The following is a 15,193-nucleotide window of genomic DNA, read 5'->3' on the forward strand; positions in this document are numbered from 1 at the left end:
CAGCGCGCGGTGGCGCCCCTCCCCGGCCGCGCGTGCAGCTGTCGGCGAGGCGGAGCTCGGGCGGGAGTGGTGCGGCGTGCCCCTTTCCTAAGCACGGCTAGGCAAGAGAAGTAGGGGTATTTTGGTCTTTATTTATGTGCCTTAATGGTCTTTAGCCTCTTTGAGTCCCTAGAACCAAACCGGGCCTTAGTCACCTTTTAGTCTCCACGTTTGATATTTTTTTAGAAAGGACGGTAAAAGCTTTGCTACGATTTCTATTAGACAATGAAAGAAAAAAGGCAAGTGCCAATCCAGTTTTTTGAATGAAAACTGGAGCAGAAAAACCATACAACTGAGGAGAGTGCCTCACTCATCCTGCATAACTTTGGTATAACTATCACAACTCATGCCACTACTTGCAGTTTGGTCTAATCGACCCAACTAACAACAACTTGGCCGAAGAAATGATCCATTAGAGCACCGAGCACCACCACCCTTGGAGAAGCGCCATGGCAAATGGCAAGAGATTAACGGCAAAGAGTTTGATCCGGCAGACCGTCAGACCATGGCAAAGGGCAGATCTACCCACCCCGGAGCTTCCCCAGCACCCCGCTATAATCGGCTCACAGGCACATAGCAAACAACAGCTGGCCATCAGCATCACCTTTATAAAAATATACCAAAAATACAGGATAATAATGCGCAAAGAAGACGAAAAGAGAGGAGCGTATACGCACCTGGCAGGCAGACGAGCGAACTGGGGCTGTAGAACAGCTGGCAGGGGGACGCTTTTATCCGACGCTTTCCATGCCCGGGCAGTGAGGCCCAACACGAACGCACCTATCGCTGGTCGACAACGCTATCCTTTCTCCCGACATGTTCAATGGCGAGAAAGTGTTGCCAGCCCGAAGGAACAAACGCTCAATAGACTCAAGATCAGGAGAGGAATGACGAGATGAGACCCCAAATGAATGTGGACGATGGCTTGTCTTCTCCTGACACCGGTTTGGACTTTCTGAGCTTTCCCTTATATTATAGGGAGTACTACATCCATTCAGTCCAAACTATGGGATATGCTCACTGTTTTCTGTTCTGTAATTCAGGGCAAACCATTTGTGACACACTACGAAACCTGGGAAAAACGGTACTTGTAGTTTTTTTCAGATTGATTCCTTCTCCAGCCCACTTCAATTTCTCTCGTGTGTTTATATAGAACGGTAATGCTGGCAAAGCGGGCATCTGTCCGCCCGCCCGGACGCTGCCTGCCCCACTCCACATCGCAGCTGCCGCCTTTTCCCACTGCGCGCCTATCCTAGCCGCGTCGTGCTCCTCCCCTGTCACGCCCACTCCGCCTCACTGTGCCCATCCCCCGCCACGCCAAGGTGCTTCCGCTACCGCAATCCCCCACCAGGAGATGTTGTTCTGAAAGCGTATATTGTAAATGTATGTTTCAATTTTAAGTGCTTCAGATGTTTTGGAGGTTCGTTATATGTGTTTCATATGGATGTTGCAACAGTAGATTTGAATGTTGCATATGTTGCAAGTATTTCAGAGGTATATTTCAAGCGTCTACTAAATATGTTTCATCTGTTTTAGACGTATGTTACAAGTGTGTTCTTTTGATGTTGCACATGTTACCGTGGCTATACGCATATGTTCCAAATGTTTCATATGTTTTAGTTGTATGTCACAACAAGTGTTTTATGTTGTAGGTGCAAGCCCCCATCATTGGTGTCGTCGAGGGCTGTGGCCACTGACACGGGAAGGAGGCGCAGGCCGCCGCCAACGGTGTGGGGAGGAGGCTTACGCAGTGCGGCACCGGTGTGGAAGAGATCCGCATGATTCCTAGCAAAGGAGTCCTACGCGGTGGAGGTCACTAGCGCCCTGTCGCGTCCGCGTGATGAGCCGTGGGCGGTGGCGAGCCATCCGGGGATGGGGCGAATCATCCGGGAGAGCCAGGGGGGGCACGTGAATCTGAGCAGATGGGCAGAACAGACGTGGACGTCCGTCCGGAAATGCAGGTGCTAGCCTCTCCGTATATAAGAGATTGGTACATGATCAGCAGCAACCTACTCCCTCCGTTTCATATTATCAGTAGCTTTGACTTTTTTGGTACATCCATTTTGATATGCATATAGATATAAAATATGTCTCAATACAAAGTAAAATGGATGGCCAAGAAAGTCAAAGCGACGCCTAACCAGGACCGCAGGAGACGGTGAATCACGCATTAGATTTCACTGGGCTGCCCTTGTGGGATTTATTTTCTGGTGCTGTTGTGCTCCGCGGGGTTCCCTAGGTCTGTTCGAGGTCAACTCGATCGGCTGCAAAATGTCTGACATTGTTCTTGTCCATTCTAAGCTTTTTCAGCTTGTTATTGGCATCTGCATATATATAGCTCCATCTGATTGAGGCTAAAGCTTCTGCAGGTGTAAGCTTCTGCACATTGTTGTGACGCCTTTTGCTCCCAGCTGACGGCTGGTTGTGTATTATTCTACCGACGGGAATACGAAATTTACAGACGATATTGTTTTAGGCAATTCTGGTCTTTCACTCTTTCCCAATTCTTTTGACCGCCCTAGCTGATGTTCAGTTTCAGTAGAGGTTATGGTTAAGGTCACTTTTCTTTTAGCACAGGTGAGTCTATAACTTTTCAAAAACAGTGTACTTAGTGGTGTTTCCCTCCTCTTTTATCTTCTTCCGCAATATAGAACGGCATGCATGCAGCCCTCCTGTTTGTTCAAGAAGGGGGAAAAAAGGGTGCAAATTTCATTCAGCAACTGCCGTAGCTGGACCACTACGATAGCAGGACTGCCGGCTCCATGGCAGGATTCTCTTGTTCCACGCCTGGATCCAGCATCCCAGCGGGCAAATGCGTCGTGTGGAAACCAGGCAGCGGCAATGCAAAAAGGAAATACATAGAGCCTCCTCAAACTTTCGCACAACATAAATATTAATACGTTCCAAGCTTATTAGAATGTACGAACCACAGAAAGGTCCAGAAACTAAATAAATAATACAAGCCACGAGTTCAGCAAAAAGAAAAATGTTGCAGCAGGTTCTAATAGCAGCAGAGTACATTGAAAATTTGATACAGCATATTTTATTTATTCGAATAGAAAATAGCTCGGGGGAACATAAGAGCCGAAACCGTCTGGCTCACAGTCAAGTGAAGTTGTGTCTTGTGGCGATGGGCTCTGTTGTAGTCTTACAAGCATTGAAACCAGCTCCATTTGAGCTGCACCACGGTTCAAGCAGAAACTTGGATCAGAAACATCAATAATTCTACTTAATCTTTGTGCACATACTATGCTTACAACCATAAATTATCCGATGACCAAAGTGCTTACTTCCTAGTGAAGAATCATAGAAGGATAGATGTGTGGTAGACTCTCACGTGACAGATTATAAACAAGTGACTTATGTACAAATCAAACGAAGGAACCAACCATCGAGGCAGAGTATCGACTGGAAAACAGAGTATCGACTGGTGGCCAGAAACAGAGTCGGTGCAGCCAGTGACTGAAAAAATCTACGTCCGTTATGTAATGGATTCAATGATGGAAAATCAGTATGTGCTAAAACAGGTTTGGTAGTTTCATACATCAGCATAGATGTTCGCATAATGGAAATGCGACGGTGCTGTACCAGATATGTCTCTCTCAGGAATCACAAAGTTATTTGTTTGACGGAAAGTGGGCTAACACATTTCCAAAATCTGTGCAGTCGAATGGCTGACACGCACGAGCTAAAACAGGTTGGAGAGAGTACTTACACATTATTATTCTCCCCCCTGAAAATTCGGATAAAGCTAATAATTAATTAAGTAGAGACGAGCAAGTGTTGTATATATATAATATATGCCAAAATGGAGACAGAGTTGTAACAAGATAGAAACAAATAAGGAGATATTAATTTGATCGGAATTACAAAATTCTCGTCGTACCTGATTATTATCGCAATAAATGGAGACAGAACTGTAACGTGGGATGGTTGGGATGGACGTTGCATTGCGTCTCTTAGTGCAGCCAACACAGCATCGCTCTCCGCAACAGACACGTCTTCATGGTCTATCCGCCCTTTGAGTTCCCGAAGGGAAGGCAGGTACTCCAAGCCAATATTCCCATAGTAGTCACTGTAGTTATCTTTTAGGGCCCGCAAATGGACATTAAAATAAAGCACTTGAAGATTTGGCATCACGCCAGATGGTACAACTTTTCTGGATTTGTTGCCTTTTCTAGAGGCAAAGGGCATATCATCCTCTCCATTCCACATATGCAATGAAATGCTAGTGTCCCCCTCGTTGGCCTGCTCAAACTGCACCATTGCATTGGTAACGAAGTGCGTCAACTTCTGGAAGAAGCTGCGATCACCGGCGTTAATATTGCTTGCTGTTACCGTGGACTCTGTTGTCAGGTCGAGATAATAGAGCGCTGGTAACCTAGCAAGGAGTTTCAGATCCTGCTCATCCATAGTAATCACAAACAGCTGCAAGTGGGCCAGGATGGGAAGAGCTGATGGATTAATGCATGACGGCAATTTGGAAAATCTAATTGCATGCCATCCCAAATAATGGAGAGGTCGTGGGAGCACAAAGCCTGCTGCTTCCCACATGGCTGTATCCGCAAGCCAAGGTGAATCGTACACATCTATATGCTGGAGCTTTTGCATATTGCTTAGAGACTCCACAAAATCTCTCTGCATGCTCTCGTCCGCCCCATCATAAGTGGCAAATTCAAGCACCCTCAGTTCTCGCAGGCTGTCAAGCTCTTTCAAAAATTTCAAGGCCTTGTCACTGCAACCTTTTATTATTCTTAGCTCCTCCAGGGAAACCAGCTTCCCAATCCCATCCGGTACCTTTTTGTCAGCACATAGCCGGACCAGCTCTGTTAGGTGCACAATGCTTGCTGGCAATGTTCCCTCCACATCGAGTGTTTGCAGTAACTTCAGATTCCCTAGTTGTATGGGGAGCTCAGGGGAACTACCGTTGAATCTTATCCTAAGGTACCTCAAGTGAAGTAAATCACCAAGATGCTCAAGGTGGCAACCTTTCTCAAAGCTACAGTGTACTATGTCCAGCACGCGCAAAAGTTTAAATCTCAAAAACTGGTCCCGGACTATCAATAAAACACTTGAATGCGGTATATGACCTCACTTTTGGCATCCCAATAACCATTGTGTCAGAATTAATGTGCTTGGCTATTCTGTTTTGGTTGGCTAACCGACGGACACTGCTTGGTGCAGGTGTTCCTTCAACATTATCACCTAATATAGCAATAAAGTTTTCATCAGATGAAAGCTTACGCATCAGATCAAGAACCATATCATGAACACGACAGCTTTCTACTTTGCCATTCCACCCATTCTCCACTGGCTGGATCAAGCTTCTATTAATGAGATCATTGAAGTATCTTTCTCCAAGCTCAAATAATCTTGTTCCCTGTTTCCCATCAATAAATCCTTCAGCTATCCACTTCCATATCAAAGAATCCTTTTGGATCCTCTAATCTTCTGGATATGTACTTAGATATAGTAAGCATGTCCTCAAATGTGGAGGCAGATCATAGTAGCTAAATGAAAGTATTGTCATAGTATCTTCAGCTTCCCTGTTATCTGTAGTATGAAAACCAATAGAGTTGTAGACCATTGACCATTCGCATTCTGGTTTATCCAGCCAACAAACTAGCCATTGTGATGATTGCTAATGGTATACCAGCACATTTCTTTAGAATTTTCTCAGAAATGTCATCTGGATGGTTATCAGGGAACTTTTGGTCTGCTCTAGATAACCTTGTATAAAATAATTTCATGGAGTCATCATAGGAAAGTTGTTTCTGCTTGTAAACCTCACCAGATGCTTTGGCAACATCAACATTTCGAGTAGTTGTGATTACTTTACTTCCATGATTATTCTCAACAAGTGCTAGTTCGATTGCTTCCCAGGTGCGTACCTCCCATACATCATCAATAACAATAAAATACCTATCCACACCAAAGTGGAAGAACCATTGGTTAATAAAGTTTGGAGCTTCTGCAGAAGCAAGAAATTTGCTATGATTAAAGGAAGTCAGCATGACACATAAAACACAAGGTCGCGTTAGTAAAAATAAAACACATGACGGAAGTTGTGATGGTTAATGGTCACGGATAATTTCCTTTGCGGTTCTAGTATTTTCCTTTGCGTTTTTTTAGCACCCAAGGTAATTCGGGATTCTAGTAGTGATATTTATAGAAACTACACACCAAGTGGCCTATTTGAAGAAAACTTCATATTTAAGGACACTTTATTACACAGAACTTACTCATCTATGGCCATGTTGCAAACATAGGCAACCCTAAAACGTTGTTGTTCCTATAATTTATAGTTTCAGAAGGAACACATTTTCAAAATCTAAGCTCGTAAAAATGTTTATGAATTTACTTAATTAAACTATGATGCTTAGAAGTGCTAAATGCATTGTCCTTTTTTATAGCTAGTGAAGTAGTCTAAAAGCTGCATACTTAAAAAAAGAGCACTCAGGGCATGGAGTGGAGAAAATCAATCTCAAGTAGTCTCGCATAAATGATGTGGAGATAGCATTTTTAGGATAACATATGACATAGTGTAGCATCGACTAACTGAGGAGCAATATCTTAAAAGCACAGGCTAAATACAATTTACAATTGGATGTCTGTGTTACCTCTTTTTCTTCAGGAATTCTCGGAGTTGGTGAATGAGGAGCTCGACGCCTCTCTCAGTGTTGTGAATGTCCTTATGGTTTTCACTGTCAAGATGAAAGAGAATATCCTTGAAAACTTTTACCAAGTCATGATCCCGACCGATTGAAACGAAAGCCCCGCAGTCGTACTGCGACTTAAGCTTGTCATACACCGCTCTGGCAAGAGTGGTTTTACCCAATGCCTCCAACTCCCACAACTGAAACCATCTTCATCTTCTTATCAGAGGCATCATGATCCTGTTGGGATGTATTCAGCATAGACATGAGCTCGTCGCTTGACTTGTCGACGCCAATAAGTTGTGTCACTTCTTTGTACATAGCTTTAAGGCGGGGATCAATAGTTGACGTTGCTGCGATAGTTGACGTTGCTGCGAGTGGCTTGCACATAATCTCATCAAGTTTGTACTTCTGACGATTGTTGGCTACCTCCTCGAGACGCTTTGTTATGTCCTTGATCTTTGCTGCAATATCACGGCGAGCCTTGGCCTTGCTGAACAGCTCACCCAGCTTCGTCATGGCAAGTTTGAGGCTGCTGGAGTCGGGGTTGTTCTTTCCGCCGTCGACGCGAACGAGGAAGGTGTCGAGGACATCCTCCATGTCGTAGGATGCCTCCCTGACCTCGCGTGCCCACACCTTGACCTGATCATCTAGCCGGTCCCATGGCACATCTGAGACCTTGTGGAGGAAAGGGTAGATGCTGTCCAGCTCGCGGGAGAGCGACTCCACTTGCTTCCTCACACCCTTGTGGAGCTTGTACTCACCATGGAGCAGCTGAAGAAGCTTGGGGCCGAGGCTTCCCAGCGCCCCCGTCACCACACTCATGCTTCTTGATCTCTTGGTTGGTTCAGACCATTGCGTAGCGATTTCGTAGTGGTGGTGGCAAGGCTCTAGATGGAGTGAGGCATGCTTGCTGGTGGCTGGGCGTAGAGAGCTCACACCTTCGCCGATCCACTCTCTAGACCAACCTTTGCTCACACTACCGAGTTAAAACTCGTTGGCATCTGTGAGGCTGAGACTGCAGGTGTCTTTAGAGATGGCACTGATGAGTGATGAGCACAACATATGCTGCTCCGCCGTGAGTGGGGGCCGACGACTTGACTTGCGGACCTCTGCCCCTGTCCTCTATTATTGCCTTCAGTTTAGATCAGAGTGCAGTGGCATGCTGGGTCATGACAAACTAGTATGTGCGTTTATACGCTTTTGTCATGCTGATCCATCGCAGGGGATCTCGTTCACACGCAAGCCAATTAAGTCAGATAGAAACACTGTGTAGGAGGAGACTTCACCATCAGACTGAATAAATTCAGTCCCGTGAATGCTCATCACACATTCACACATCGAAGTTTCTATCATCGTCAGCTCTATGCCAACTTGTGTTCCGCACTTCCGCAGCATTTATGTACTTGAATGAGCAGCCACTGTGCGCTGTCAGTAACTTTTTTAGTATGCACTTTCTCCAGGTCTCATATTTTGATACGTGAAACAATTTCAAGTTTAACCAAATGTATTAAAATACTATATTTTATACCAAATCAGCGTCATTAGCTTAACCATGTCACCCAATTCTCATCTGTAAACAGATTGCTCTAGCCTGGGTCGCACCCGCGCCTGGCTCATGGCCGACGGGACCGTGCCTGCGTCCCGCGCCAGCATGGAGTGGCCGCGGCCGGATCTGTGGCTCCAGGGACGTTGGCGGCCGACTAAGCCCGCGTGCGCCTGCAGCGGCCGGGTGGCCGCGCCCATGCCTGGGAAAGTTGCTGCTTCGTCCAGCTGTTCAATATTATCACCTAACAGAGCAATAAAGTTTTCTTCAAATGCAAGCTTACGCATCATATCAAGAACCATATCATGAATACGACAGCCTGATACTCTGCCATCCCATGCCTCCACTACCTGGATCAGCAAGCTTCTATTAATGAGATCATTGAAGTATCTATCAAATAATGTTTTTCCTTGATCTAGATTGATAAATCCTTCGGCTATCCATTTCCATATCAAAGAATCCTTTTCGATCTCGTAGTCTTCTGGATATGTACTTAGATATAGTAAGCATGTGCTCAAATTTGGAGGGAGATCATAGTAGCTAAATGAGAGTATTGTCATAGTATCTTCAGCTTCCCTATTACATTCAGTGTCCAAACCAATAGAGTTGTAGAGCATTGACCATTCACACTATGGTTTACCGGCCAACAAACTAGCCATTGTGATGATTGTTAATGGTATACCAGCACATTTCTTTAGAATTTTCTCATAAATTTCATGGAACTTTCGGTCTGCACCAGATAACCTTGTATAAAATAATTTCAGGGAGTCATCATAGGAAAGTGGCTTTAGCTTGTAAACCTTACCAGATGCTTTGGCAACATCAAAATTATGAGTAGTTGTGATTACTTTACTTCCAAGATTATTCTCAACGAGAGTTCGTTCGATTCCTTCCCAAGTGCGTACCTCCCATACATCATCAAAAACAATAAAATACCTATCCACACCAAAGTGGAAGAACCATTGGTTAGTAAAGTTTGACCTTCTGCAGACGCAAGAAATTTGCTATGATTAAAGGAAGTCCGCATGACACATAAAACACATGATCGCGCTAGTAAAAATAAAATACATGACGTAATTTGCTTGATGGTTAATGTTCAAGGATTATTTCCTTTGCGGTTCTAGTATTTTCCTTTGCGTTTTTTGGCACTCAAGGTAATTCGGGATTCTGGTAGTGATATTTATGGAAACTACACACCAAAGGGCCTATTTGAAGAAAACTACATATGTAAGAAGTTAATTTATTATACAGAACATCTATAGTCATGTTGCAAACATAGGTGACACCCTAAAAATGTGTTTTTCCTAAGATTTATAGTTTCAGATATGAAACACGTTTTCAAAATCTAAGCTCAATTCATAATTAGAAATGTTTACGAATTTACTTAAACTATGATGTTTAGAAGTGCTAAATGCATTGCCCTTTTATAGTAGTCTAAAAGCAACATACTTAAAAAATGAGCTAGAAGCTGTTAGGTAGAGACTACTGGATAAATGCATTTCTTTTATGCATGGAGTGGAGAAAATCAATCTCAAGAAGTAGTTTGGCATAAATGATGTGGAGATAACATTTTTAGTATAACCTACAACATAGTGTAGCATCGAGTAACTGTGGAACAATATCTTAAAAGGCACTGGCTAATTACAATTTACAATTGAGTGTCTGTGTTACCTCTTTTTCTTCAGGAATTCTCGAAGTTGGTGAATGAGGAGCTCGAGGCCTCTTCGAGTGTTGTGAATGTCCTTATGCTTTTCACCGTCAAGATGAAAGAGAATATCCATGAAAACTTTTACCAAGTCATAATCCCGACCAATTGAAATGAAAGCCCCGCAGTCATACTGTGAGTTAAGCTTCTCATACACCGCCTTGGCAAGGGTGGATTTTCCTAATCCTCCAACTCCAACAATAGAAACCTTCTTCATCTCCTGGTTCGAGGTACCATCATCTGGTTGCAACGTCATCAGCATGGATACGAGCTCATCCCTGGACTTGTCGACGCCAATAAGTTGCGTCACTTGTTTGTACATAGCTTTAAGGCGAGGATCAATAGTTGACGCCTGTTCGCTTGGTCGTAAACGATCGTAAATTTCCAGCCAAAACAGTATTTTTCTCTCACACAAAACCAGCCAACAGTAAATAATCCACGATCCTTTACGGCCTCCCAAACTCATCTATGGCTTGCACATAATGTCATCAAGTTTGTACTTCTGACGCCTTTCGGCTACCTCCTCGAGTTGTTTCTTGATGTCTTCGATGGCACCAGCAATATTGCGACGAGACTTGGCCACTACTACACAAACTTTACTGGAGGCGGGCGTTTTCGGTTTTCCGCTGCGGGCAAAGCCGTCCGCCTCGGCCTAGAGGCCACGGTAAATCGTGGCTTAACCGCGGCGGGCGGCGTTGCCCGCCGCGGTTAATCAATTTACCGCGGCGGGCATCTTAAGACGCCCACCACGGTTAATAGGGTATTTTTCGTGGCGGGCATCTTAAGACGCCCGCCACGGTAAATAAATTTACTGTGGCGGGCAAAAGAGCCTGTCACGGTAAATAAAAATGCCCGCCTCGGTAAAGCGCGGGATTAACCGTGGCGGGCTAAAATGGACGCCCGCCTCGGAGGCCATCGGGGGGTGTCGCGGTTAATCGTTTGTGTAGTAGTGGGCCTTGCCGAACACTTTACCCATCTTCTTCATGGCGCGTTTCCGCCTGCTGGGGTTGGCGGCATCGACGCGCGCAAGGAAAGTGTCAAGGACATCCTCCATGTCGTAAGATGGCTCCCTGACCTCGCGTGCCCACACCTTCACCTGCTCGTCGAGCCGGTCCCATGGCACATCAGAGACCTTGCAGAGGAAGGTGTGGATGCCCTCCAGCTCACTGTGGAGCCACTGCACCTGCTTCCTCACGCCCTTCTGGAGCTTGTACTCGTCCTGGAGCAGCTGCAGAAGCTTGGGGCCGAGGCTTCCTAGCGCTCCTATCAGCACACTCCACTACGCCAAATTCTTACTGTAAGAACGGGGGCATTTTTACTGTAGGGGCGGCTGGGGTTGGGGGCACCCCTATAGTGGGCGTCCTCGGGCCCCAGCAGCCCAGCCGTCCCTACAGATGGCACTGTAGGGGCGGCTAGTAACCTGAGCCGCCCCTACAGTTGGGGTTGATCTGTAGGGGCGGCTCAATCACCAGCCGCCCCTGCAGTGCCCATTTGTCTTTTTTCAAATTTTAAAATTTGAAAGGTTTAAATTTAGTCAAATGATAAGATAACCAAAATAAAAGTTGTAGATATTGATGAGTTAAACAACTTTTGTATTCATCACTTCTACATCTGAAATCATTTAGGGTTTTAAAATTTGGTTTGAACTTGTCAAATTTCAAATTACAGATTTTAAAATATGTAAAACATTGTCACATCCAAGTTTGATCAAACTTAAATGCTGAAGCATGGTTTTATAAATTTTTAGGAAAAAAACCATCACATTTGGAGTTAGTACGAGTGAGAACAACTAGTTACAAAGTTTATCTACAGATTAAAAAGAGAAATCGCACTGTTCTAGATGATCCTTACATGATCATAGTGAACAGTGTGATTTCTTTTTTTAATCTGTGGATCAACTTTGTAACTAGTTTTTCTTCCTCATACTAACTCCAAATCTGATGATTTTTTTCCTACAATTTTCTAAAATCATTCTCTATCAATTTATTTTGTTGGTTTTGTCAATATATACATATGAAAAGTTTGAGCAATTTAAATTTTGAATTTCAAAAAAATTCAAGTTCAGACAAGATTTTGGTACCCCAAATGATTTCAGCTGAAAAAATGATAAATACCAAAGTTGAATTACTCATCAAGATCTACAACTTTTATATTAGTCATTTCTTCATATGATAAAGTGGTAATGACATTGTTCACAAATGTGACGCATCTCTCATAAGGTTTTATAAAAATATATGAGACAAGTGTAAGATTGGTGAACAATGTGTGCTAAGAATATGTCAAATGAAGAAATGACCAAAATAAAAGTTGTAGATATTCATAAGTTGAACAACTTTGATATTCATCACTTTTTATGTTGAAATCAATTTGGGTCTCAAATTTTGGTTCGAACTTATCGTTTTTCAAAATTTTAAATTTGAAAGGTTCAAATTTTATCAAATGACAAGATGACTAAAATAAAAGTTGTAGATATTAATGAGTTGAACAACTTTGGTATTCATCACTTTTTATGTTAAAATCATTTTGGGTCTAAAATTTTGGTTCGAACTTGTCATTTTTTAAAATTTTAAATTTGAAAGGTTCAAATTTTGTCAAATGACAAGATGACCAAAATAAAAGTTGTAGATCTTGATGATTTGAACAACTTTTGTATTCATCACTTTTACATCTGAAATCATTTAGGGTTTTAAAATTTGGTTTGAACTTGTCAAATTTTAAATTTTAAATTTTAAAATGTGTAAAATATTGTCACATCCAAGTTTGATTAAACTTAAATGCTGAAGCATGATTTTAGAAAATTTTATGAAAAAAACCATCACATTTGGAGTTAGTATGAGGAAGAACAACTAGTTACAAAGTTTAACCACAGATTAAAAAGAGAAATCACACTATTCTAGATGATTCTTACATGATCATAGTGAACAGTGTGATTTCTTTTTTTAATCTGTGGGTCAACTTTGTAACTAGTTTTTCTTCCTCGTACTAACTCCAAATATGATGATTTTTTTCCTAAAATTTTCTAAAATCATTCTCTATCAATTTATTTTGTTGGTTTTGTCAATATATACATATGAAAAGTTTGAGCAATTTAAATTTTGAATTTCAAAAAAATGTAACTTCAGACAAGATTTTGGTACCCCAAATGATTTCAGCTAAAAAAGTGATAAATACCAAAGTTGAATAACTCATCAAGATCTAGAACTTTTGTATTGGTCATTTCTTCATATGACAAAGTAGTAATGACATTGTTCACAAATGTGACACATCTCTCGTAAGGTTTTATAAATTATATGAGATATGTGTAAGATTAGTGAACAATGTGTGCTAAAAATTTATCAAATAAAGAAATGACCAAAATAAAAGTTGTAGATATTCATGAGTTGAACAACTTTGGTATTCATCACTTTTTATGTTGAAATCAATTTGGGTCCCAAATTTTGGTTCGAACTTGTCATTTTTCAAAATTTCAAATTTGAAAGGTTCAAATTTTGTCAAATGATAAGATGACGAAAATAAAAGTTGTAGATATTAATGAGTTGAACAACTTTGGTATTCTTCACTTTTTATGTTGAAATCATTTTGGGTCTCAAATTTTGGTTCGAACTTGTTATTTTTTAAAATTTCAAATTTGAAAGGTTTAAATTTTGTCAAATAACAAGATGACCAAAATAAAAGTTGTAGATCTTGATGAGTTGAACAACTTTGATATTCAACTTTGATTTTCATTTGAGATCATTTGGTGTCTCAAAATCATTTTATTAGTTTTGATGATAATTTTTTAAAATTTAAATTTTTTTTTCCCATTTTTAAAGGTTCAATTTTGCAATTTTAAACTGTTGTAGTTGTTTTAGTTATTGTATATGTAAATATATATATAAAAAAATAATTATAAATTTTTGTACTGTATTATTTATTATTTACATTTGAATAATTCATTTTGATTTAGAATTTTGAAAAAAAAAATCAACTGTAGGGGCGGCTTATAACCTTAGCCGCCCCTACAATGGCTCTGAGATATATCAGTGACCGTCGCTGTGGCCGCCCGTTAAGTGTTGGGCGAAATCTGCCTGTGGACGCCGTCAGACTGCCCAATTTCGACGGCGGCTAGGGTTTGGGAGCCGAGGAAGGAAGGAACCCCGCCGCACCGAGGAGGCGAGGACTGCAGGCACAGGCAGGCTCCTGCCGAACGCACGGCGGCGGGGACGCTACCCGCACTGGCACGGCTACGGGTTCAGCCTCAGCGTCCACCTCGGTGACATCCGCACCGGCCTTGCCATCGGGAAGGGAATCACCCTCCCTCGACCCCTCACTGTACGCAGCTCTCGCACTCAGTTCGCTTCATTGCCAGCGCTCGGGATTCGGGAAGGGAATCACCCTCCCTTGCCAGAGCTTGGACGGCACGCCGCTCCACGTCCCTTCCCACGCTCGCATGCTTGCCCGTGGCTCTGCGTCCCTCGCACACGTCCGGTGGTGGCAGGGGGCGGATCCTTGTCGCGCGCCAGGAGCTCGAGTCTTCGTCGGTCCCTTCGTCGGATCTTCATCGTGCCGCTGCCGCCCAGAGGAGGACCTTCTGGCCCACCGCCGACGCCTTCTCCACATGAGTATCCTCGCCCCCATCCCCATTTTCCTACCTCTTCGTTTTCCCTGGAAGTGGATCTCACTCATTGATTTAGGGTTGATTCCATTCAGTTGCAGTGCATTGCTATGTTTCCTAGAACGTCCCCAATAGCTCGTACGCACACACATTTCCACTTCCTTGTTTGTAGGACAGATTAGTTTTGCTTGATGCGGATCACTATTGTTCATGCCTGCATCTGCAGTTCTGCACTGCCACTCCAGTTTGGGCCAGCCCTCCGTCGACGGGTTTTTGCAAATGGATTAGCGAGAACAGAAACAGCAGCTTGTTGGAACTCAGAGTCCTTAAGATGACTCTAATTAAGTTTCGTTTTTTGTGGGAAACTAAAAGCTAGACTGTCTGAATATTTGCTTGTTCAGGTGGAAGACCTTGACATTCTCATCAAGCTCTATACGGACCGGCATCTTCGAGTCTTACCACTTGAGCTCAAGTGTACTGAAGAGGTAAATGGACATCACGGTCCGTGGTCCATCACAGACTGAGCACATGTTTTGCATTGAGGTAGCATTGGGAGGTATCATATTGTCATCGATCTGGATAGCTAAGCATATTTATAACATGAATATTCTGTTGTACCCTATAATATAGACCGAGGTAGCATATTTATTATA

The 15,193-nt window shown here is 42.9% G+C and overlaps 1 protein-coding gene across 3 annotated transcripts; it reads right to left on the minus strand.

The window, feature by feature from the left end:
• Positions 1–2,932: 2,932 nt before the first annotated feature.
• LOC136482948 (putative disease resistance protein At1g50180) lies at positions 2,933–7,830 on the minus strand. 3 transcript variants are annotated; one of them, XM_066480091.1, is made up of 4 exons: positions 6,660–7,830; positions 3,926–5,961; positions 3,755–3,772; positions 2,933–3,217 (listed from the first exon to the last, which is right to left on the minus strand). In XM_066480091.1, the coding sequence occupies exons 2-4, from the start codon at positions 4,681–4,683 to the stop codon at positions 3,145–3,147; spliced, it is 849 nt and encodes a 282-aa protein (XP_066336188.1). In that variant the 5' UTR covers positions 4,684–5,961; positions 6,660–7,830; the 3' UTR covers positions 2,933–3,144. The 3 variants fall into 3 exon arrangements, with proteins under 3 accessions (XP_066336188.1, XP_066336189.1, XP_066336190.1); XM_066480092.1 differs by having other exon boundaries at positions 3,926–6,010; XM_066480093.1 differs by having other exon boundaries at positions 2,933–3,772.
• Positions 7,831–15,193: the final 7,363 nt, after the last annotated feature.

Source organism: Miscanthus floridulus, chromosome 9 (assembly GCF_019320115.1).
Source record: "Miscanthus floridulus cultivar M001 chromosome 9, ASM1932011v1, whole genome shotgun sequence".
Classification (NCBI taxonomy): domain Eukaryota; kingdom Viridiplantae; phylum Streptophyta; class Magnoliopsida; order Poales; family Poaceae; genus Miscanthus; species Miscanthus floridulus.

Excerpts from the sequence above, each read along its gene's own strand:
- LOC136482948 (XM_066480091.1), bottom strand. The coding sequence starts at position 4,683 with ATGCAGAGAGATTTTGTGGAGTCTCTAAGCAATATGCAAAAGCTCCAG.